The sequence below is a fragment of the Zea mays genome, unplaced genomic scaffold, assembly GCF_902167145.1.
Source record: "Zea mays cultivar B73 unplaced genomic scaffold, Zm-B73-REFERENCE-NAM-5.0 scaffold_87, whole genome shotgun sequence".
Classification (NCBI taxonomy): Eukaryota; Viridiplantae; Streptophyta; class Magnoliopsida; order Poales; family Poaceae; genus Zea; species Zea mays.
The window spans coordinates 31,046-55,632 of record NW_023367379.1 but is presented as its reverse complement, the minus strand read 5'-3'; the positions used below and the strand labels follow the sequence as shown (position 1 = coordinate 55,632).

The 24,587-nt window shown below is 37.9% G+C and overlaps 5 protein-coding genes, 1 non-coding gene and 2 pseudogenes across 9 annotated transcripts in view; 4 read left to right on the top strand and 4 right to left on the bottom strand.

The window, feature by feature from the left end:
* The first annotated feature begins 181 nt into the window (after positions 1–181).
* Positions 182–15,080, top strand: LOC118475931 (DNA-directed RNA polymerase subunit beta'). The gene has a single exon (XM_035963988.1). The coding sequence runs from the start codon at positions 4,275–4,277 to the stop codon at positions 6,369–6,371; it is 2,097 nt and encodes a 698-aa protein (XP_035819881.1). The 5' UTR covers positions 182–4,274; the 3' UTR covers positions 6,372–15,080.
* Positions 6,545–15,955, top strand: LOC118475928 (DNA-directed RNA polymerase subunit beta''). 2 transcript variants are annotated; one of them, XR_004855216.1, is made up of 2 exons: positions 6,545–14,829; positions 15,660–15,955. XR_004855216.1 is itself a non-coding variant. In XM_035963986.1 (1 exon), the coding sequence occupies exon 1, from the start codon at positions 6,572–6,574 to the stop codon at positions 11,153–11,155; it is 4,584 nt and encodes a 1,527-aa protein (XP_035819879.1). In that variant the 5' UTR covers positions 6,545–6,571; the 3' UTR covers positions 11,156–15,256. The 2 variants fall into 2 exon arrangements, 1 of the variants encoding a protein (XP_035819879.1); XM_035963986.1 differs by lacking the exon at positions 15,660–15,955 and having other exon boundaries at positions 6,545–15,256.
* Positions 12,299–15,523, top strand: LOC118475936 (ATP synthase subunit a, chloroplastic). Its single transcript, XM_035963993.1, has one exon. It carries the CDS (start codon positions 12,408–12,410, stop codon positions 13,149–13,151), a length of 744 nt encoding a protein of 247 aa, XP_035819886.1. The 5' UTR covers positions 12,299–12,407; the 3' UTR covers positions 13,152–15,523.
* LOC118475932 (ATP synthase subunit alpha, chloroplastic) lies at positions 14,834–18,687 on the top strand. Its single transcript, XM_035963989.1, has one exon. The coding sequence runs from the start codon at positions 16,161–16,163 to the stop codon at positions 17,682–17,684; it is 1,524 nt and encodes a 507-aa protein (XP_035819882.1). The 5' UTR covers positions 14,834–16,160; the 3' UTR covers positions 17,685–18,687.
* Positions 17,775–20,937, bottom strand: LOC118475930 (photosystem I P700 chlorophyll a apoprotein A2). The gene has a single exon (XM_035963987.1). The coding sequence runs from the start codon at positions 20,908–20,910 to the stop codon at positions 18,706–18,708; it is 2,205 nt and encodes a 734-aa protein (XP_035819880.1). The 5' UTR covers positions 20,911–20,937; the 3' UTR covers positions 17,775–18,705.
* TRNAR-UCU (transfer RNA arginine (anticodon UCU)) lies at positions 17,815–17,886 on the bottom strand. The gene has a single exon. It is a non-coding gene; the product is annotated as a tRNA-Arg (tRNA).
* LOC118475929 (photosystem I P700 chlorophyll a apoprotein A1-like) lies at positions 18,440–23,219 on the bottom strand (annotated as a pseudogene). Its single transcript, XR_004855217.1, has one exon. The product of XR_004855217.1 is annotated as a photosystem I P700 chlorophyll a apoprotein A1-like (transcript).
* The window catches only part of LOC118475937 (photosystem I assembly protein Ycf3-like), a 17,687-nt pseudogene continuing 11,565 nt past the window's right edge, over positions 18,466–24,587 (bottom strand). Inside the window, exon 3 of the transcript XR_004855218.1 lies at positions 18,466–23,963. The product of XR_004855218.1 is annotated as a photosystem I assembly protein Ycf3-like (transcript). The remainder of the gene's footprint in view (positions 23,964–24,587) is intronic.

The window sequence follows — 24,587 nt, the reverse complement described above, 5'->3', positions numbered from 1 at the left end:
TTCTTTCTATTCTATTGAGATGACAAAGAAGAAAAGAAGAAAAAGTGGATTTCCAGTCGCAGGCTGCAAAATTCAGAACAAATTAGAACCATTAACTATAATATAATAAAATTAGAATATAATAATATAATTAACTATAATATAATAAAATAAAACTATAATATAATAATATAATAAATATAATATTATTATTATTATTTTTTGAATTGCAGTAGTGAACGACTCTTAAATCGGTATTCCCCCCCATTATTTTGAATGGCATAATAAAATAGAATAAGAATAAATGTTTCCCTAATCTGTATATAGGGAAACTCCAGGTCCGAACAGCATTATTATCTACAGATCCCCCTTATGTACATATTCCTATGGGGAATCGTGCTTTAATTTTTCATTGTATTAAATATCTTGAATAAAAAAAAAAAGAGGGAATTTGCTCTGATATAGATTATAGCCAGGCCTTCTTGGCCCACCTAAGTGCAATTACGATAAAAGAAAGGATATGTAGATAGGTGGATAACTAGATTGGCAAGTACTTAAAAAATAAAGTACTTTATCTTTATTTTAGGATTCTACAACGAAATCCTTTATTTTCTAGCAATTCTACTACTACGAAACAAAAAAGACCCTTCAAATTCTTTTTGAAAAAGAAACTAAGCGTGCTATTCTAAATCGAACTAAAGTCAAACTTTCTAGTGCTTATAAATTCTTATGGCTTTATCCCTTTCATAGAAAGGAGATAAAACGAGAAATCTTTGCTATCCAATCTTTTTAGAATATCATAAAGTTTCAGTGGCAGAATTTTTTTCTAGGACTGTTTTATCAATTCATTTTTATTCCATTTCAACCCCTGCTAAATTCGAACTTTCGTCGAAATCGTCTCTATTCATATGTATGAAATACATATATGAAATACGTATGTGGAGTTCCCTAGAATTTCATGTGATTCAGTAAACAGAATATGGATTCCATGATTGCTAGATTGATCCGTAGGGATTGATGAAGAGTGAGCTGATAATGGAATTTTTCTTCTATAAATAGGAAACTTAAGATTCAAATGCTCCGGAATGGAAATGAGGGAATGTCCACAATACCCGGATTTAGTCAGATCCAATTCGAGGGATTTTGTAGATTCATTAATCAAGGCTTGGCGGAAGAACTTGAGAAGTTTCCCACAATTAAAGATCCAGATCACGAAATTGCATTTCAATTATTTGCGAAAGGATATCAATTGCTAGAACCCTCGATAAAAGAAAGGAATGCTGTGTATGAATCACTCACCTATTCTTCCGAATTATATGTATCCGCGAGATTAATTTTTGGTTTCGATGTGCAAAAGGAAACCATTTCTATTGGAAACATTCCTATAATGAATTCCTTAGGAACCTTTATAATAAATGGAATATACCGAATTGTGATCAATCAAATATTGCTAAGTCCTGGTATTTACTACCGCTCGGAATTAGACCATAAGGGAATTTCTATATATACCGGGACTATAATATCAGATTGGGGAGGAAGGTCGGAATTAGCAATTGATAAAAAAGAAAGGATATGGGCTCGCGTGAGTAGAAAACAAAAGATATCTATTTTAGTTCTATCATCAGCTATGGGTTCGAATCTAAGAGAAATTTTAGATAATGTTTCCTACCCCGAAATTTTCTTGTCTTTCCCGAATGCTAAGGAGAAGAAGAGGATTGAGTCAAAAGAAAAAGCTATTTTGGAGTTTTATCAACAATTTGCTTGTGTAGGTGGGGACCTGGTATTTTCGGAGTCCTTATGCGAGGAATTACAAAAGAAATTTTTTCAACAAAAATGTGAATTAGGAAGAGTTGGTCGACGAAATATGAATCGGAGACTGAATCTTGATATCCCTCAGAACAATACATTCTTGTTACCACGAGATGTATTGGCCGCTACGGATCATTTGATTGGAATGAAATTTGGAACGGGTATACTTGACGATGACGATATGAATCACTTGAAAAATAAACGTATTCGTTCGGTTGCAGATCTGTTACAAGATCAATTCGGACTGGCTCTTGGCCGTTTACAACATGCGGTTCAAAAAACTATCCGTAGAGTATTCATACGTCAATCGAAACCGACTCCACAAACTTTGGTAACTCCAACTTCAACTTCGATTTTATTAATAACTACTTATGAGACCTTTTTTGGCACATACCCCTTAGCTCAAGTTTTTGATCAAACCAATCCATTGACACAAACGGTTCATGGGCGAAAAGTGAGTTGTTTGGGTCCAGGAGGATTGACGGGGAGAACTGCAAGTTTTCGGAGCCGAGATATTCATCCGAGTCACTATGGGCGTATTTGTCCAATTGACACGTCCGAAGGAATCAATGTTGGACTTACCGGATCGTTAGCTATTCATGCGAGAATTGATCACTGGTGGGGATCTATAGAGAGTCCGTTTTATGAAATATCTGAGAAAGCAAAAGAAAAAAAAGAGAGACAGGTAGTTTATTTATCACCAAATAGAGATGAATATTATATGATAGCAGCAGGAAATTCTTTGTCCTTGAATCAGGGTATTCAGGAAGAACAGGTTGTTCCAGCTAGATACCGTCAAGAATTCCTGACTATTGCATGGGAACAGATTCATGTTAGAAGTATTTTTCCTTTCCAATATTTTTCTATTGGAGGTTCTCTCATTCCTTTTATTGAGCATAATGATGCGAATCGGGCTTTAATGAGTTCTAATATGCAGCGCCAAGCAGTTCCACTTTCTCGGTCCGAGAAGTGCATTGTTGGAACTGGATTGGAACGCCAAACAGCTCTAGATTCGAGGGTTTCCGTTATAGCCCAACGCGAGGGAAAGATCATTTCTAGTGATAGTCACAAGATCCTTTTATCAAGTAGTGGGAAGACCATAAGTATTCCTTTAGTTGCCCATCGGCGCTCTAACAAAAATACTTGTATGCACCAAAAACCTCGGGTTCCGCGGGGTAAATCCATTAAAAAAGGGCAAATTTTAGCGGAGGGAGCAGCTACAGTTGGCGGGGAACTTGCTTTAGGAAAAAACGTTTTAGTAGCTTATATGCCCTGGGAGGGTTACAATTTTGAAGACGCAGTACTAATTAGTGAACGTTTGGTATATGAGGATATTTATACTTCTTTTCACATCCGAAAATATGAAATTCAGACGGATACGACAAGCCAAGGCTCCGCTGAAAAAATCACTAAACAAATACCACATCTAGAAGAACATTTACTTCGCAATTTGGACAGAAATGGAGTTGTAAGGTTGGGATCCTGGGTAGAAACTGGCGATATTTTAGTAGGTAAATTAACGCCTCAGATAGCGAGCGAATCGTCCTATATCGCGGAAGCTGGATTATTACGGGCTATTTTTGGTCTTGAGGTATCCACTTCAAAAGAAACTTCTCTCAAACTACCTATAGGTGGAAGAGGGCGCGTTATCGATGTGAAATGGATCCAGAGGGACCCCTTTGACATAATGGTTCGTGTATATATTTTACAGAAACGTGAAATCAAAGTTGGGGATAAAGTAGCTGGAAGACACGGGAATAAGGGGATCATTTCCAAAATTTTGCCTAGGCAAGATATGCCCTATTTGCAAGATGGAACACCTGTTGATATGGTCTTCAATCCCTTAGGAGTACCCTCACGAATGAATGTGGGACAAATATTTGAAAGCTCGCTCGGATTAGCAGGGGATCTGCTAAAGAAACATTATAGAATAGCACCCTTTGATGAGAGATATGAGCAAGAGGCTTCAAGAAAACTTGTGTTTTCGGAATTATATGAAGCCAGTAAACAAACAAAAAATCCATGGGTATTTGAACCCGAGTACCCGGGAAAAAGCAGAATATTTGATGGAAGAACAGGAGATCCCTTCGAACAGCCTGTTCTAATAGGGAAGTCCTATATCTTAAAATTAATTCATCAAGTTGATGAGAAAATTCATGGACGTTCTACTGGGCCCTACTCACTTGTTACCCAACAACCCGTTAGAGGAAGAGCCAAGCAAGGGGGACAACGAATAGGAGAAATGGAAGTTTGGGCTTTAGAAGGATTTGGTGTTGCTCATATTTTACAAGAGATACTTACTTATAAATCTGATCATCTTATAGCTCGCCAAGAAATACTTAATGCTACGATCTGGGGAAAAAGAGTGCCTAATCACGAGGATCCGCCAGAATCTTTTCGAGTGCTCGTTCGAGAACTACGATCTTTGGCTCTAGAACTGAACCATTTCCTTGTATCTGAGAAGAACTTCCAGGTTAATAGGGAGGATGTTTGATCGGAATAAATATAAATTTTTTTCTTATTTCTATTTTATGATTGACCAATATAAACATAAACAACTTCAAATTGGACTCGTTTCCCCTCAACAAATAAAGGCTTGGGCTAAAAAAATCCTACCTAATGGGGAAGTCGTTGGCGAAGTCACAAGGCCCTCCACTTTTCATTATAAAACCGATAAACCAGAAAAAGATGGATTGTTTTGCGAAAGAATCTTTGGACCCATAAAAAGCGGAATTTGTGCTTGTGGAAACTCTCGAGCGAGCGTAGCTGAAAACGAAGACGAAAGATTTTGCCAAAAATGCGGGGTAGAATTTGTTGATTCTCGGATACGAAGATATCAAATGGGATACATCAAACTAGCATGTCCAGTGACTCATGTGTGGTATTTGAAAGGTCTTCCTAGTTATATTGCGAATCTTTTAGATAAACCCCTTAAGAAATTGGAGGGCCTAGTATATGGTGATTTCTCTTTTGCTAGGCCCAGCGCTAAAAAACCTACTTTCTTACGATTACGGGGTTTATTCGAAGATGAAATTTCATCCTGTAACCACAGTATTTCTCCCTTTTTTTCTACCCCAGGCTTTGCAACATTTCGAAATCGGGAAATTGCAACAGGAGCAGGCGCTATTAGAGAACAATTAGCAGATTTAGATTTGCGAATTATTATAGAGAATTCTTTGGTTGAATGGAAGGAATTAGAAGACGAGGGGTATAGTGGAGATGAATGGGAAGATAGAAAAAGACGAATAAGAAAAGTTTTTTTGATTAGACGCATGCAATTGGCGAAACATTTTATTCAAACAAATGTAGAACCAGAATGGATGGTTTTGTGCTTATTACCGGTTCTTCCTCCCGAATTGAGACCCATTGTTTATAGATCTGGGGATAAAGTAGTGACTTCAGATATTAATGAACTTTATAAGAGAGTTATCCGTCGGAACAACAACCTTGCCTATCTATTAAAAAGAAGTGAATTAGCACCAGCAGATTTAGTAATGTGCCAGGAAAAATTGGTACAAGAAGCCGTGGATACACTTCTTGATAGTGGGTCCCGCGGGCAACCGACGAGGGATGGTCACAATAAAGTATACAAATCACTTTCAGATGTAATTGAGGGTAAAGAGGGGAGGTTTCGCGAGACTCTGCTTGGGAAACGGGTCGATTACTCGGGGCGTTCTGTCATTGTTGTGGGTCCTTCGCTTTCATTACATCAATGTGGATTACCTCTAGAGATAGCAATAAAGCTTTTTCAGCTATTTGTAATTCGCGATTTAATCACGAAACGTGCTACTTCTAATGTCAGGATTGCTAAAAGGAAAATTTGGGAAAAGGAACCCATTGTATGGGAAATACTTCAAGAAGTTATGCGGGGACATCCTGTACTGTTGAACAGAGCACCTACCCTGCATAGATTAGGCATACAGGCCTTCCAACCCACTTTAGTAGAGGGACGTACTATTTGTTTACATCCATTAGTGTGTAAGGGTTTCAATGCGGACTTTGATGGGGATCAAATGGCTGTTCACCTACCTTTATCCTTGGAAGCTCAGGCGGAAGCCCGTTTACTTATGTTTTCTCATATGAATCTCCTGTCTCCCGCTATTGGAGATCCTATTTGCGTGCCAACCCAAGACATGCTTATCGGACTTTATGTATTAACGATTGGAAACCGTCTAGGTATTTGTGCAAATAGATATAATAGTTGCGGAAACTCTCCAAATAAAAAAGTAAACTACAATAATAACAATTATTATAAGTATACGAAAGATAAAGAACCCCATTTTTCTAGTTCCTATGATGCACTGGGAGCTTATAGACAAAAACGAATCGGTTTAAACAGTCCCTTGTGGCTCCGATGGAAACTAGATCAACGCATCGTTGGGTCAAGAGAAGTTCCGATTGAAGTTCAATATGAATCTTTTGGGACTTATCATGAGATTTATGCCCACTATCTAGTAGTGGGAAATAGAAAAAAAGAAATCCGTTCTATATACATTCGAACCACTCTTGGTCATATTTCTTTTTATAGAGAAATAGAGGAAGCCATACAAGGATTTAGTCGGGCCTATTCATACACTATCTAAACAAGGAAGTTAGATTCGGCGATGCCCCTTTCGGGGGGCATTCCGATTTCGCTAGTACCATCTTTTTTGCCGCGCAAATCCAGATTGAGATTGAGGAAAGGGAGTAAATTAAGTTTTCGAATCACTGACTCAGGCCCATTGTCGAATCCTACTCAGCAATTGTCGAATCCTACTCAGCCAAAAAAAGGGGGTACTTATGTATGGCAGAACGGGCCAACCTGGTCTTTCATAATAAAGAGATAGACGGAACTGCTATGAAACGGCTTATTAGCAGATTAATAGATCATTTCGGAATGGGATATACATCCCATATACTGGATCAAATAAAGACTCTGGGCTTCCATCAAGCCACTACTACATCGATTTCTTTAGGAATCGAGGATCTTTTAACAATACCCTCTAAAGGATGGTTAGTCCAAGACGCGGAACAACAGAGTTTTCTTTTGGAGAAACACTATTATTATGGAGCTATACACGCGGTAGAAAAATTACGCCAATCCGTTGAGATATGGTATGCTACAAGTGAATATTTGAAACAAGAAATGAATTCGAATTTTCGAATAACGGATCCTTCTAATCCAGTCTATCTAATGTCTTTTTCAGGAGCCAGAGGAAATGCATCTCAGGTACACCAATTAGTAGGTATGAGAGGGTTAATGGCGGATCCTCAAGGACAAATGATTGATTTACCTATTCAAAGCAATTTACGCGAGGGACTTTCTTTGACAGAATATATAATTTCCTGCTACGGAGCCCGAAAAGGGGTTGTAGATACTGCTGTACGAACAGCGGATGCTGGCTATCTTACACGTAGACTTGTTGAAGTAGTTCAACATATTATTGTGCGTAGAAGAGATTGTGGTACTATCCAAGGTATTTCTGTGAGTCCTCAAAATGGGATGACGGAAAAACTTTTTGTCCAAACACTAATTGGTCGTGTATTAGCAGACGATATATATATTGGTTCACGATGCATTGCTTCTCGAAATCAAGATATTGGAATTGGATTAGTCAATCGATTCATAACTGCCTTTCGAGCACAACCGTTTCGAGCACAACCAATATATATTAGAACCCCCTTTACTTGCCGGAGCACATCTTGGATCTGTCAATTATGTTATGGGCGGAGTCCCACTCATGGGGATCTGGTCGAATTGGGGGAAGCTGTAGGTATTATTGCGGGTCAATCAATTGGGGAGCCGGGGACTCAATTAACATTAAGAACTTTTCATACTGGTGGAGTATTCACAGGGGGTACTGCCGACCTTATACGATCCCCCTCGAATGGAAAAATCCAATTCAATGAGGATTTGGTTCACCCCACACGTACCCGTCATGGGCAGCCTGCTTTTCTATGCTATATAGACTTGCATGTAACTATTCAGAGTCAGGATATTCTACATAGTGTGAATATTCCGTTAAAAAGCTTGATTCTAGTGCAAAATGATCAATATGTAGAATCTGAACAAGTAATTGCGGAGATTCGTGCCGGAACGTCCACTTTGCATTTTAAAGAAAAGGTACAAAAGCATATTTATTCCGAATCAGACGGGGAAATGCACTGGAGTACTGATGTTTACCATGCGCCCGAATATCAATATGGTAATCTTCGTCGATTACCAAAAACAAGCCATTTATGGATATTGTCAGTAAGTATGTGCAGATCCAGTATAGCATCTTTTTCGCTGCACAAGGATCAAGATCAAATGAATACTTATTCTTTTTCTGTTGATGGAAGATATATCTTTGACTTCTCAATGGCTAATGATCAAGTAAGCCATAGACTGTTGGATACTTTTGGTAAAAAAGATAGAGAAATTCTTGATTATTTAACGCCAGATCGAATCGTGTTCAACGGTCATTGGAATTGTTTCTATCCTTCCATTCTTCAAGATAATTCAGATTTGTTGGCGAAAAAGCGAAGAAATAGGCTCGTCGTTCCATTACAATATCATCAAGAACAAGAAAAAGAGCGAATATCCTGTTTGGGTATTTCAATGGAAATACCCTTTATGGGTGTTTTACGTAGAAATACTATTTTTGCTTATTTTGACGATCCACGATACAGAAAAGATAAAAGGGGTTCAGGAATTGTTAAATTTAGATATAGGACCCTGGAGGAAGAATATCGGACCCAAGAGGAAGAGTATAGGACTCGAGAGGAAGAATATCGGACTCGAGAGGAAGACTCAGAAGACGAATATGAGAGCCCAGAGAACAAATATAGGACCCGAGAGGGAGAGGGCGAATATAAAATCCTAGAAGACGAATATAGGACTCTAGAGGACGAATATGAAACCCTAGAAGATGAATATGGGATCCTAGAGGACGAATATAGGACTCTAGAGAAAGACTCAGAGGAAGAATATGGGAGCCTAGAGAACAAATATAGGACTCGAGAGGGAGAGGGCGAATATGAAATCCTAGAGGAAGAATCAGAAGAAGAATATGGGAGCTCTGAAGATGGCTCAGAGAAGGAATATGGGACTTTAGAAGAAGACTCAGAAGAAGACTCAGAGGAAGACTCAGAAGACGAATATGGGAGCCCGGAGGAAGATTCTATCTTAAAAAAAGAGGGTTTTATTGAGCATCGAGGAACAAAAGAATTTAGTCTAAAATACCAAAAAGAAGTAGATCGGTTTTTTTTCATTCTTCAAGAACTGCATATCTTGCCGAGATCCTCATCCCTAAAGGTACTTGACAATAGTATTATTGGAGTCGATACACAACTCACAAAAAATACAAGAAGTCGACTAGGTGGATTGGTCCGAGTGAAGAGAAAAAAAAGCCATACAGAACTCAAAATCTTTTCCGGAGATATTCATTTTCCTGAAGAGGCGGATAAGATATTAGGTGGCAGTTTGATACCACCAGAAAGAGAAAAAAAAGATTCTAAGGAATCAAAAAAAAGGAAAAATTGGGTTTATGTTCAACGGAAAAAATTTCTCAAAAGCAAGGAAAAGTATTTTGTTTCGGTTCGACCTGCAGTCGCATATGAAATGGACGAAGGGATAAATTTAGCAACACTTTTCCCGCAGGATCTCCTGCAAGAAGAGGATAATCTCCAACTTCGACTTGTCAATTTTATTTCTCATGAAAATAGCAAGTTAACTCAAAGAATTTATCACACGAATAGTCAATTCGTTCGAACTTGCTTAGTAGTGAATTGGGAACAAGAAGAAAAAGAGGGAGCTCGTGCTTCTCTTGTTGAGGTAAAAACAAATGATCTAATTCGCGATTTCCTAAGAATTGAGTTAGTCAAGTCTACTATTTTGTATACACGAAGAAGGTATGATAGGACAAGTGTAGGATTGATTCCCAATAATAGGTTAGATCGCAACAATACCAATTCCTTTTATTCCAAGGCGAAGATTCAATCACTTAGCCAACATCAAGAAGTTATTGGCACCTTGTTGAATCGAAATAAAGAATATCCATCTTTGATGATTTTGTTGGCATCCAACTGTTCTCGAATTGGTTTATTCAAGAATTCTAAATATCCCAATGCGGTAAAAGAATCGAATCCTAGAATTCCTATTCGAGATATTTTTGGGCTCTTAGGCGTTATTGTACCTAGTATATCGAATTTTTCTTCATCTTACTATTTATTAACGCATAATCAGATCTTGTTAAAAAAATACTTGTTCCTTGACAATTTGAAACAAACCTTACAAGTACTTCAAGGACTTAAATACTCTTTAATAGACGAAAATAAAAGGATTTCGAATTTTGACAGTAACATCATGTTGGAGCCATTCCATTTGAATTGGCACTTTCTCCATCATGACTCATGGGAAGAGACATTGGCAATAATTCACCTTGGACAATTTATTTGTGAAAATTTATGTCTATTTAAATTACACATAAAAAAATCTGGTCAAATTTTCATTGTTAATATGGACTCCTTTGTTCTAAGAGCAGCTAAGCCTTATTTGGCCACTATAGGAGCAACTGTTCATGGTCATTATGGAAAAATCCTTTACAAAGGAGATAGGTTAGTTACGTTTATATATGAAAAATCGAGATCCAGTGATATAACGCAAGGTCTTCCAAAAGTAGAACAAATCTTCGAAGCGCGTTCAATTGATTCACTATCGCCGAATCTCGAAAGGAGAATTGAGGATTGGAATGAACGTATACCAAGAATTCTTGGGGTTCCCTGGGGATTCTTGATTGGAGCTGAGCTAACCATAGCCCAAAGTCGTATCTCTTTGGTTAATAAGATCCAAAAGGTTTATCGATCCCAAGGGGTACAGATCCATAATAGACATATAGAGATTATTATACGCCAAGTAACATCAAAAGTAAGGGTTTCCGAAGATGGAATGTCTAATGTTTTTTTACCTGGGGAATTAATAGGACTATTGCGAGCGGAACGAGCAGGGCGGGCTTTAGATGAATCGATCTATTATCGGGCAATCTTATTGGGAATAACAAGGGCTTCCCTGAATACCCAAAGTTTCATATCTGAAGCAAGTTTTCAAGAAACTGCTCGAGTTTTAGCAAAAGCTGCCCTACGAGGTCGTATTGATTGGTTGAAAGGTCTGAAAGAAAACGTAGTTCTGGGGGGGATTATACCTGTTGGTACCGGATTCCAAAAATTTGTGCATCGTTCCCCACAAGACAAGAACCTTTATTTAGAAATTCAAAAAAAAAATCTATTCGCGTCGGAAATGAGAGATATTTTGTTTCTCCATACAGAATTAGTTTCTTCTGATTCTGACGTAACAAACAATTTCTATGAAACATCAGAGACCCCGTTTACCCCTATTTATACGATTTAAGTATACATAAAGCAATTTTTTTTACTTTAATTTAAACTATACTTTTGACCTTAGAATGCTAACAGGTCTGATTTTCGATTTTGTACTTAAATTTAAATTGTATTTTAATAAGTAAAAGAAGTCAGTTAATTCATTAAGGCTATGTTTATACCGTGTATCAATGGTCAAGAAGGTTCCATTGGAACAATTATTATTTATTTCAAGCTATTTCGGCTCTTTCTTAATCTTCAAAAAGAAATGAATTCCGTAATGGTAACACGAAAAAAGAAAAAAAAAGGAAGTGTGGAAAAAATGACAAGAAGATATTGGAACATCAATTTGAAAGAGATGATAGAAGCGGGAGTTCATTTTGGTCATGGTATTAAGAAATGGAATCCCAAAATGGCCCCTTACATCTCGGCAAAGCGTAAAGGTACTCATATTACAAATCTTGCTAGAACAGCTCGTTTTTTATCAGAAGCTTGTGATTTAGTTTTTGATGCAGCAAGTCAGGGAAAAAGCTTCTTAATTGTTGGTACCAAAAAAAGAGCAGCGGATTTAGTAGCATCAGCTGCAATAAGGTCTCGTTGTCATTATGTTAATAAAAAGTGGTTCAGCGGTATGTTAACGAATTGGTCGATTACCAAAACTAGACTTTCTCAATTTAGAGACTTAAGAGCAGAAGAAAAAATGGGAAAATTCCACCATCTCCCAAAAAGAGATGCGGCAATCTTAAAGAGAAAATTATCTACCTTGCAAAGATATCTCGGCGGGATCAAATATATGACGAGGTTGCCTGACATTGTGATCGTCCTTGATCAGCAAAAAGAGTATATAGCTCTTCAGGAATGTGCCATTTTGGGGATTCCTACTATTTCTTTAGTCGATACAAATTGTGACCCAGATCTTGCGAATATATCGATTCCTGCCAACGATGACACTATGACTTCAATTCGATTAATTCTTAACAAATTAGTATTTGCAATTTCTGAGGGCCGTTCTCTCTATATAAGAAATCGTTGATTAAGAAGAATAGTGAATTCTTGAGCAACTGCGTAGATTTATAGGATTAATTACTATTCTTTTTTGTTTTGCATAGATAAAAGAAGGGAAATATTGATATATATTAGAGGGTATTGATATATATTATGATCTGATGTGATTTCTTGGTATATTAAATATAAGATTAATACTTCAAGTTGCTGAGTTGAGAAAGAGATGCTTGAATCAAAAGAATTCCTTTTTTGAAGTTCAATTTTTATCAGAGGACAATATGAATATTACACCATGTTCCATTAAAACACTCAAGGGGTTATATGATATATCGGGTGTAGAAGTAGGGCAACACTTCTATTGGCAAATAGGAGGTTTCCAAATTCATGCCCAAGTACTCATCACTTCTTGGGTCGTAATTACTATTTTGCTAGGTTCAGTTATCATAGCTGTTCGGAATCCACAAACCATCCCGACCGATGGTCAGAATTTCTTCGAATATGTCCTTGAGTTTATTCGAGACTTGAGCAAAACTCAGATTGGAGAAGAATATGGTCCCTGGGTTCCCTTTATTGGAACTATGTTCCTTTTTATTTTTGTTTCGAATTGGTCAGGTGCTCTTTTACCTTGGAAAATTATAGAGTTACCCCATGGGGAATTAGCAGCGCCCACGAATGATATAAATACTACTGTTGCTTTAGCTTTACTAACATCAGCGGCATATTTTTATGCGGGTCTTAGCAAAAAAGGATTGAGTTATTTCGAAAAATATATTAAACCAACCCCAATCCTTTTACCTATTAACATCCTAGAAGATTTCACAAAACCATTATCACTTAGTTTTCGACTTTTCGGAAATATATTGGCGGATGAATTAGTCGTTGTTGTTCTTGTTTCTTTAGTCCCCTTAGTAGTCCCTATACCGGTCATGTTTCTTGGATTATTTACAAGCGGTATTCAAGCTCTTATTTTTGCAACGTTAGCCGCAGCCTATATAGGTGAATCCATGGAAGGTCATCATTGAATTAACTAGTTTTTGAAATAGTCTTTCTTTTTTTAGCTTAGCCCAATTCATGCATGATTCCGGATAATCCTCTTAGTTGGAAAACTAAATAGTTCGAAAGGCGTATGAATATACAACCTAGAGTTGTAGGAGAGAGAATAGACTATATTATGGAAGAGGTAAAGTATATATGCATTCAGGGGGGCCAAGTCAGGTTAGATCTATATCTTTAATGCCTATAAGACAGTCATCTTTTGTGTGGCTTTCTAAAGAATGATTTTAGAATCGGATTCAATAGAAAATGAGAAAATAGGCAAACAAAATAGAAGAAACAAATGTATATGGGATTTTTTTTATTCCTAAGTTAGATTCATTATCTAATCCGATATATAGAATTCCCTTCTATATGGAACTGGATTCCATATCTAGTTCTATGCAGCATATTGTTATCAATTGTATATCTTGATTTGATTCCTATTGGATTTGGATTAGTTCGATTTCAATAGGGGTTCTTCCTGTATTTCGTCTTTTATTATGTTAGATGAAGGGGAAAAAATGGGAACTCAAAGATATCGAAGAGTAAAAAAAAGGATGGAATAAAAGAGTGATTGGTTGAAAAGAAAGAGAAATAGAATAATGAGAATCATATGGATTTACACAAACCTCTAATGATTAGAAACTAAAAACGAGATCTCGAAGTAATTCGAACGATTTCGATTATCATTTATTTGTACTTATTAGTTACTTCTACCCGATAGAGCTTAGAAGTTGGAAGTAATAATTTCTTGGTTGATTGTATCCTTAACCATTTCTTTTTTTTTGACACGAGGAACTCATCATGAATCCACTAATTGCTGCTGCTTCCGTTATTGCTGCTGGATTGGCCGTAGGGCTTGCTTCTATTGGGCCCGGAGTTGGTCAAGGTACTGCTGCAGGACAAGCTGTAGAAGGTATTGCGAGACAGCCAGAAGCAGAAGGTAAAATAAGAGGTACTTTATTGCTTAGTCTAGCTTTTATGGAAGCTTTAACAATTTATGGACTGGTTGTGGCACTAGCGCTTTTATTTGCGAACCCTTTTGTTTAATCCTAAAAAAGAAAATGAGTCCTTTAGATTAGATACTTTTTTCTTTTTTTAGTACATTGGCATTTGCTTATGTAATTCTAAGTATATCAATACTTTACTTTACTCCTATTTATTATATTATTTCTTTTTTATATTATTCCGGAAATTTTGTATTTATCGGGACAGACAATACCCTAGGAACCCCAAGAAGGGCTGATTTGAGCATGATCAATTTAGAGGATATGCTCGCCCTCTTCCTTCCCGTCCTTAGTTTAGGACAGTGGAAAGTATTTTTCCTTTTATTTTAGGAATTTTGGGAACATTTCAACAAAGGAGATCTTTCACAGGTCAAACGAGACCTAAGACTTAATCTAAAAGAAATTATTAGATTGAATCTATTTGCATTAAAAAAACCGATCAAAAAAGGACGAGCGAAGTAAGTAATCGAAAAACTTTCTTCTTTGTTCGTCCTATCTATAAGAGGAGAGCATATGAAAAATGTAACCCATTCTTTTGTTTTTTTAGCTCACTGGCCATTCGCTGGGAGTTTCGGGCTTAATACCGATATTTTAGCAACAAATCTAATAAATCTAACTGTAGTGGTTGGTGTATTGATTTTTTTTGGAAAGGGAGTGTGTGCGAGTTGTCTATTTCAAGAATAGATTGGATCTATCCGGCTGCACTTTAGAATATTTTTAGTATTTTTTTTGATAAATAAGAAAAGGTGCACGATCTCGACGAATTACTTCTGAATAACTTCAGAAATCATATGGAAGAACCATAGCATTTCGCGATTCATTGGTAAATTTACTTTGATTCTCTATAGACCAATAATGTGAGACCATTAACACGGTTAAAGCTAAACTGCTTGAAGTCCGGGCAAAAAGGGGTACTCTTTCTACAACTACATTAGTATTAGTCTCGAAATGCTTTAAACGGGAAATAGCTAGTGTAGAATTTATCTGATATAGAACACTCATATCGATAAAATAGTTTGAACTATTTACTAGAAGGGCACGCAGCCCTTTTTCCAATGCCAAATCGACGACCTATGTATAAAAAAAAGAGAAATTTTTTGGATTTGAAGAAAAAATAAAAGGAATTCTATCAATTTTTATTTTCCATTTATTTAGTTAGTTTTTCTTAATGAAATTGAAATTATTAACTAACAGAGCAAACACAAATAAAGAAACAACTTTGCTGACCATGATAGATTTTTATCTAGTTGGAAGAGTCCTCTTAATATTCATCTAGTCTTATATAAGTTTGGGTATATAGAAATACAAACAGAAAAGAGAGGATAGAGGATAGGCTCATTACATAAAAAAAAGATATGGAAATAGCCATAATACATAACAAAAAAGAAAAAAAGGAGCGGGAGAGCCAAATGAATCGAAAGATTCATGTTTGGTTCGGGAAGAGATCATAAAAATTGTAAACTTAATAGCAAGATAATCTACTTTCATTAAAAGATTTATTAGATAATCGAAAACAGAGGATTTTAAGTACTATTCGAAATTCGGAAGAATTGCGTAAAGGGACCCTTGAACAACTCGAAAAAGCTCGTATTCGATTACAGAAAGTCGAACTGGAAGCAGATGAGTATCGAATGAATGGATACTCTGAAATAGAACGAGAAAAAGAAAATTTGATTAATGCTACTTCTATTAGTTTGGAACAATTAGAAAAGTCTAAAAACGAAACCCTTTATTTTGAAAAACAAAGGGCGATGAATCAGGTCCGACAACGGGTTTTCCAACAAGCTGTACAAGGAGCTCTAGGAACTCTGAATAGTTGTTTGAATACCGAGTTACATTTCCGTACGATTCGTGCTAATATTGGCATTCTCGGGGCCATAGAATGGAAGAGATAATTCAATTTATTAGGTTTTGAACTTCTACTTTTGTTTAGAATTTAGGCATTATTTTTCCCTTGCTTCCAAAAAAAAAAAAATTAAAGAAACACTAATGGCAACCCTTCGAGTCGACGAAATTAATAAAATTCTCCGCGAACGTATTGAACAATATAATAGGAAAGTAGGGATTGAGAATATCGGTCGCGTAGTGCAAGTGGGGGATGGGATTGCTCGTATTATAGGTCTTGGTGAAATAATGTCAGGTGAATTAGTCGAATTTGCAGAAGGGACGAGAGGTATTGCTCTGAATTTGGAATCTAAAAATGTTGGGATTGTATTAATGGGCGATGGGTTGATGATACAAGAGGGAAGTTTTGTAAAAGCAACAGGAAGAATTGCTCAGATACCCGTGAGCGAGGCTTACTTGGGTCGTGTTATAAATGCTCTCGCTAAACCTATTGATGGGAGAGGCGAAATTGTCGCTTCAGAATCTCGCTTAATTGAATCTCCTGCTCCGGGTATAATTTCTAGGCGTTCCGTATATGAACCCCTTCAAACAGGGCTTATTGCTATCGATTCGATGATCCCCATAGGGCGCGGTCAGCGAGAGTTAATTATTGGGGACAGACAGACTGGCAAAACAGCAGTAGCCACAGATACAATTCTCAATCAAAAAGGTCAAGATGTAATATGTGTTTATGTAGCTATCGGTCAAAGAGCATCCTCCGTGGCTCAAGTAGTAACTACTTTCCACGAAGAGGGGGCCATGGAATACACTATTGTAGTAGCTGAAATGGCGGATTCACCCGCTACATTACAATATCTCGCTCCTTATACGGGAGCAGCCCTGGCTGAGTATTTTATGTACCGCGAACGGCATACCTTAATAATTTATGATGATCTCTCCAAACAGGCACAAGCTTATCGCCAAATGTCCCTTCTATTAAGAAGACCTCCCGGCCGCGAAGCTTATCCAGGGGATGTTTTTTATTTGCATTCACGCCTTTTAGAAAGAGCCGCTAAATTAAATTCTCTTTTAGGCGAAGGGAGTATGACCGCTTTACCAATAGTGGAGACTCAATCTGGAGACGTTTCCGCCTATATTCCTACTAATGTAATTTCAATTACAGATGGACAAATATTCTTATCCGCGGATCTATTCAATGCCGGAATTCGACCTGCTATTAATGTGGGTATTTCAGTTTCCAGAGTAGGATCCGCAGCTCAAATTAAAGCCATGAAACAAGTAGCTGGCAAATCAAAATTGGAACTAGCTCAATTCGCAGAATTACAAGCCTTTGCACAATTCGCCTCCGCTCTGGATAAAACAAGTCAGAATCAATTGGCAAGGGGTCGACGATTACGGGAATTGCTTAAACAATCCCAATCAAACCCTCTCCCAGTGGAAGAGCAGGTAGCTACTATTTATACCGGAACGAGAGGATATCTTGATTCGTTAGAAATTGAACAGGTAAAGAAATTTCTGGATGAGTTACGTAAACACCTAAAAGATACTAAACCTCAATTCCAAGAAATTATATCTTCTAGTAAGACATTCACCGAGCAAGCAGAAACCCTTTTGAAGGAAGCTATTCAGGAACAGCTTGAACGGTTTTCCCTTCAGGAACAAACATAAATATAGCATGTCTACTCTTATTAGTATAACTCGTGTTAGTAGAAGAGGAATCAAAGATTTTTCATTTGAATCATGCAAAATTTTTTTTCGTTTTTAGTATAGTTATTTAAAGAATAGATAGAAAAAAGATTGCGTCCAATAGGATTTGAACCTATACCAAAGGTTTAGAAGACCTCTGTCCTATCCATTAGACAATGGACGCTTCTCTTTCTTATTTTATTCTTTCTTTTTTATATTTCAGAGAAATAATAAAAAACTGTTAGACCGAAACTCTTTTAGGAAAGAAAAACAAATCCATATACCATATACAAATGGATGATACATATATCATAAAGAAGGAATATGGAGCAGGTAGTCAGTATCGAACCCGTAACCCCAAGGTTATGAGCTTTGTGAGCTACCAAACTGCTCCACCTTCTTAGCGGGAAACTAGTGGGTTGGATAGGCCCCTCTACCATATCTATACAAATAGAATAGTCCATTTATACAGAATGGTAAAGAGGGCTCTTCTACGATCATCAATTCGAGAAAACCATACAAATATGAAAGAAAGGGTATTTTATCCTTACCAACTGGATCTTGTTGCACCCGGTAACAAACATGCATAAACCATTTCTCGAAGTATGTGTCCGGATAGCCCAAAGTCTCGATAGTTAGCTCTAGGTCTTCCGGTTAAAAAACAACGTCGATGAAGGCGTGTAGGTGCACTATTACGTGGTAGGGATTGCAATTTTTCTTGCATTTTTGTTTTTTCGCTCAAACTCAAAGGGGAAACTTTGCTTCTTATCTTTTTTTTTGAGGATCGACGAATCAAATGATATTTTTGTTCTAATTTCTGCCGCTTCTTCTCCCTCTGAATCAAACTTTTTTTTGCCATAATGTGCCGTTCCTATTATTACCAAGTATATGGTTCTAATCCTAGATAGAAAAATAAATAGCAAAAATCTAAAAAGGCGGATCCTCCCTCTCCATCAAGAGTAATGAACTGGGTTCTGATACAGTACAAAAAAAAATAACTAAATTAACCAAACTTGCCTGATGTTGAGGCAATCAAGAAAGCTGCATAAGTGAATATATAACCCACGGAAAAGTGGGCTAATCCGACCAATCTTGCTTGCACAATGGAAAGAGCCACGGGCTTATCTCTCCAGCGAATTAAATTAGCCAAAGGTGTCCGTTCATGAGCCCATGCTAAAGTCTCAATTAATTCCTGCCAATATCCACGCCAGGAAATTAAGAACATAAATCCTGTAGCCCAAACAAGATGTCCAAATAAGAACATCCAAGCCCATACTGATAAACTATTCATCCCAAAAGGATTATATCCATTAATAAGTTGTGAAGAGTTTAACCATAGGTAATCTCTTAACCATCCCATCAAATAAGTGGAGGATTCATTAAATTGTGAAACGTTGCCCTGCCATAATGTAATGTGTTTCCAATGCCAATAAAAAGTAACCCATCCAATGGTATTTAACATCCAGAAAACTGCCAAATAAAACGCGTCCCAAGCAGAAATATCACAAGTACCGCCGCGCCCTGGGCCGTCGCAAGGAAAACTATACCCGAAATCCTTTTTATCCGGCATTAATTTGGAACCGCGTGCATCTAAAGCACCCTTTACTAAAATCAATGTAGTTGTATGCAAACCTAGAGCAATAGCATGATGAACCAAGAAATCCCCAGGTCCTATTGTTAAGAAAAGCGAATTACTATTCTCATTAACAGCATTCAACCATCCGGGCAACCATATGTTTCGACCTGCATTGAAAGCGGGGCCATTCGTTGAAGATAAGAGTATATCGAACCCATATGTCGTCTTACCATGAGCAGATTGTATCCATTGGGCAAATATAGGTTCAATCAAGATTTGCTTTTCTGGAGTACCAAAAGCAAGCATAACGTCGTTATGAACATAAAGGCCCAAGGTATGGAATCCTAGGAAGAGGCTAGCCCAACTTAAATGAGATATGATAGCTTCCTTATGGTCTAACATTCTTGCCAATACATTATCTTCATTCTGTTCCGGATTGTAATCCCTAATGAAAAAAATAGCTCCATGAGCAAAAGCCCCTGTCATGATGAACCCTGCAATGTATTGGTGATGAGTATATAAAGCAGCTTGAGTAGTAAAGTCTTGTGCTATGAATGCATAAGCAGGTAAAGAGTACATATGTTGAGCTACTAAGGAAGTAATAACCCCTAAGGAAGCTAGAGCAAGGCCTAATTGAAAATGAATCGAATTATTGATTGTATCATAAAGGCCTTTATGCCCACGTCCTAATCGACCCCCCGGAGGAGTATGTGCTTCTAAAAGATCTTTGATACTGTGCCCAATTCCGAAGTTAGTTCGATACATATGACCGGCAATGAGAAAAATAAATGCAATAGCTAAATGATGATGAGCAATATCGGTCAGCCACAAACTTTGTGTTTGTGGATGGAATCCCCCAAGAAGGGTCAGAATGGCAGTTCCCGCTCCTTGAGTGGTACCAAATAAATGATTACTCGAATCAGGATTTTGGGCATAAAGATTCCACTGACCCGTCAGAAGGGGACCCAACCCCTGGGGATAGGGTAATACATCTAAGAAATTATTCCATCGAACGTACTCCCCCCTGGATCCGGGAATAGCAACATGAACTAAATGTCCTGTCCAAGCCAAAGAACTTACTCCGAAAAGTCCTGACAAATGATGATTCAGACGAGATTCGGCGTTTTTGAACCACGAAAGGCTTGGCTTCCATTTGGGTTGTAGATGTAACCAACCCCCTATTAAGGATAGCGTAGAAAGAAATAATAGAAAAAGAGCTCCAGTATAAAGATCTTCATTGGTGCGCAATCCAATTGTATACCACCACTGATAAACCCCAGAATAAGCGATATTCACTGGACCGGCAGCACCTCCTCGAGTAAAGGCTTCCACAGCGGGTTGCCCAAAATGAGGATCCCAAATGGCATGAGCAATAGGTCTTACGTGTAAAGGATCCTGTATCCATGATTCAAAATTTCCTTGCCAAGCTACATGAAACAGATTTCCGGACGTCCATAGAAAGATTATTGCTAACTGCCCAAAGTGAGAAGCAAAAATGTTCTGATAAAGACGTTCCTCAGTAATATCATCATGACTTTCGAAATCATGTGCGGTAGCAATACCAAACCAAATACGACGAGTAGTGGGGTCCTGAGCTAAGCCTTGGCTAAACCTGGGAAATCTTAATTCCATAATGCCTTTCAAATCCTCCTAGCCACTATCCTACTGCAATAATTCTCGCTAAGAAGAATGCCCATGTTGTGGCAATTCCACCCAGAAGGTAATGGGTTACTCCTACAGCACGTCCTTGTATAATGCTCAAGGCTCTAGGCTGAGTAGCAGGAGCAACTTTTAATTTGTTATGAGCCCAAACGATAGATTCAATGAGTTCTTGCCAATAACCACGGCCGCTGAATAAAAACATTAAACTGAAAGCCCAGACAAAATGAGCGCCTAAGAAAAAAAGACCATATGCAGATAATGAAGAACCATAAGACTGAATTACTTGGGATGCCTGTGCCCACAAGAAATCTCGAAGCCAACCATTAATCGTAATGGAACTCTGCGCAAAGTTTCCCCCTGTGATATGAGTTACTATCCCTTGATCACTTATAGTACCCCAAACATCCGACTGCATTTTCCAACTGAAATGGAAAATGACTACCGAAATAGAATTGTACATCCAGAATAGACCTAAGAAAACATGATCCCAGGCGGATACTTGACATGTTCCCCCTCGCCCAGGTCCGTCGCAAGGGAAGCGAAAGCCAAGATTTGCTTTATCAGGTATCAGACGGGAACTGCGAGCAAATAAAACACCTTTCAAAAGTATTAATACAGTCACATGGATGGTAAATGCGTGAATGTGATGGACTAAAAAATCTGCGGTTCCTAATGGAATAGGTAACAAAGCTACTTTGCCGCCTATAGCTACTAACTCGCCGCCTCCCCACGTTAAGCTGGTACTTGTTGTTGCACCAGGAGCTGTTACGCCAGGCGCGCCAGCATGGATATTTTGTATCCATTGAGCAAAGATGGGTTGTAATTGTATGGCGGTATCCGAAAACATATCTTGGGGACGGCCTAAAGCACTCATGGTATCATTATGAATGTACAAGCCAAAACTGTGAAAACCCAGAAATATACATACCCAGTTAAGGTGGGATATGATTGCATCGCGGTGTCTAAGGACGCGATCTAATAGATCGTTGTATCGAGTAGTTGGATCATAGTCTCTTACCATAAAAATGGCTGCATGTGCAGCAGCACCAACTATTAGAAATCCGCCAATCCACATGTGGTGTGTGAACAAGGAAAGTTGTGTACCGTAGTCAGTAGCTAGGTATGGATAGGGGGGCATAGAGTACATATGATGAGCTACAACAATAGTTGTAGAGCCTAGCATAGCTAGGTTAAGAGATAATTGAGCATGCCATGACGTTGTTAGGATTTCATAGAGACCTTTATGGCCTTGTCCTGTAAATGGGCCCTTATGAGCCTCCAAAATATCTTTAAGTCCATGACCAATACCCCAATTGGTCCTATACATATGACCAGCGATCAGGAAAAGAATAGCAATAGCTAAATGATGGTGTGCAATATCGCTCAACCATAGACCACCGGTTATTGGATCTAGTCCTCCGCGAAAACTAAGAAATTCCGCATATTTGGACCAATTCAAGGTGAAAAAAGGGGTTGCTCCTTCGGCAAAACTAGGATAAAGTTGAGCCAAAAGGTCGCGATTCAAGATAAATTCATGAGGAAGTGGTATCTCTTTAGGATCAACCCCAGCGTCGAGAAATTGGTTAATCGGTAAAGATACATGGATTTGGTGTCCCGCCCAAGAAAGAGACCCAAGTCCTAATAATCCCGCTAAGTGGTGATTCAACATGGATTCTACATCTTGGAACCAGGCCAATTTGGGAGCGGCTTTGTGATAATGGAACCAACCGGCAAAAAGCATTAACGATGCAAAAATCAATGCACCAATTGCGGTACAATAGAGTTGTAATTCACTAGTTATTCCGGATGCTCGCCAAATCTGAAAAAAACCAGAGGTTATTTGGATTCCTCGGAAACCCCCGCCTACATCACCATTCAAAATTTCTTGTCCTACTATTGGCCAAACTACCTGAGCACTGGGTCCAATGTGAGGAGTAGGATCGCTTTAGCCATGCTTCATAATTGGAAAAAACGGGCACCGTGGAAGTACATGCCACTCAACCAAAGAAAGATAATGGAGAGTTGGCCGAAATATGAGCACTAAAGACTTTTCGGGAGATCTCCTCCAAATCACCGGTATGACTATTCGAAATCGTGAGCATCAGCATGTAGGTTCCAGATCCAAGTGGTAGTATCGGGGCCCTTAGCTATGGTTCTTGAGAAATGCCCGGGTCTGGCCCATTCCTCAAAAGATGTTTTTATAGGATCCCTATCCACAGCAATTTTAACTTCTGGTTCCGACGAACGAATAATCATTAAGTCCTCCTCTTTCCGGACAAGACATACAAAGAGACCCGCCAACTGTCTTTTTATTGAATCTTTTAAAGATAGATATTATGATTAGTCCTTTTCTTTACTATCTACCGTCCTTCTATTTTTTTTTTTAGTTATTCACTGGAGCAATTATATATTGAAGTCAATCCGAGGCAAGTGTTCGGATCTATTATGACATAAGGATTAGGTGCCTAACGGACATTGGTTATTCTGGAAAATTATTTCCCGACATAACAAAAAAATCTTTTTTTTACGTTTTAATTTAAGAAGCTGGTGTATTTTTTTTCTGAGGGTATAAGCCCCTATCTACATCTACTTTCCTTGAGTGAGCATAATATAGATTTTTTGATTCGATTCAAAATTCCAAGATAACTCATTAGAATTATTAATAAGGACCGTCCTGATATATTAGGTAGGAATATTTAGATTGCCGATTTTTATGTACTTATTACTTCTGTTCCAGAGCCTATCCCTATGTTTATCCTTATGAAATATGATATAAAATTGAAGGTAGAAGAAAGGGATATAATGAAATTCTTGATTTGATTTTCAACCAAACCACCCTTTTTATGAAAATGGAGAGTGGTCTTATTCAAATTCAAAGCGCTTCGTAATCTTTAACCAGTTCTGTGCTTCAATATAATTTCCTGGAAGTAAGCGCTATAGCTTGTTTCCAATACTCAGCAGCTTGATCAAACCAAGCTCCGCAATTTCCGAATCGCCCTGTAGAATGGCCTGTTCTCCTCGGTTGGAATAGGCAGTTCCTTTCCCTAGAACCGTACCTTGAGAGTTTCCTACCTCATACGGCTCAGAAATTGCTATCTTAATTTCCCCTATCTTAACTGAATTCGATTTCTCAAAAATCAATCCAATTTCTTCTTGGGTTAAGCAGAAGAAGTTAATTACCTAAGTTTCAAACCCTAATTTTGATCAATAATCAGTTTGATCTTTTCTCCCACCTTCAGAAGAATGAAGCATAGATAGACCTATATCCTTCGTTCGAATTTTCTGAAAGGTAACTATCTCGGTTTCGTTTCTTTCATATATGAAATTTCTATAGAATCCTGGAAAAAGACCTTTTTCCATAAGAAAGAAAAAAGAACTTACTATCTTTGGGATCTGATACTACACCGCTGCTTAATCCCTTAGTGGATCGGCTTTATTACATAAGCGGATTCCTAAATTTTGTCCCATATCGTGGTATAATGAAGCAGTTTTTTTTAGTTGTATCGACCCAGTCGCTCACTAATTGATCTTTACGGTGTTTTCTCTATCAATTTCAGCTTTATCCATAGAATAGTAGTATAGGCTCTACTTTCTTCCTATTTTGATTCTCGTGAAGTGTCCTTCCTTCCTACAGCTGATAGGGTAAA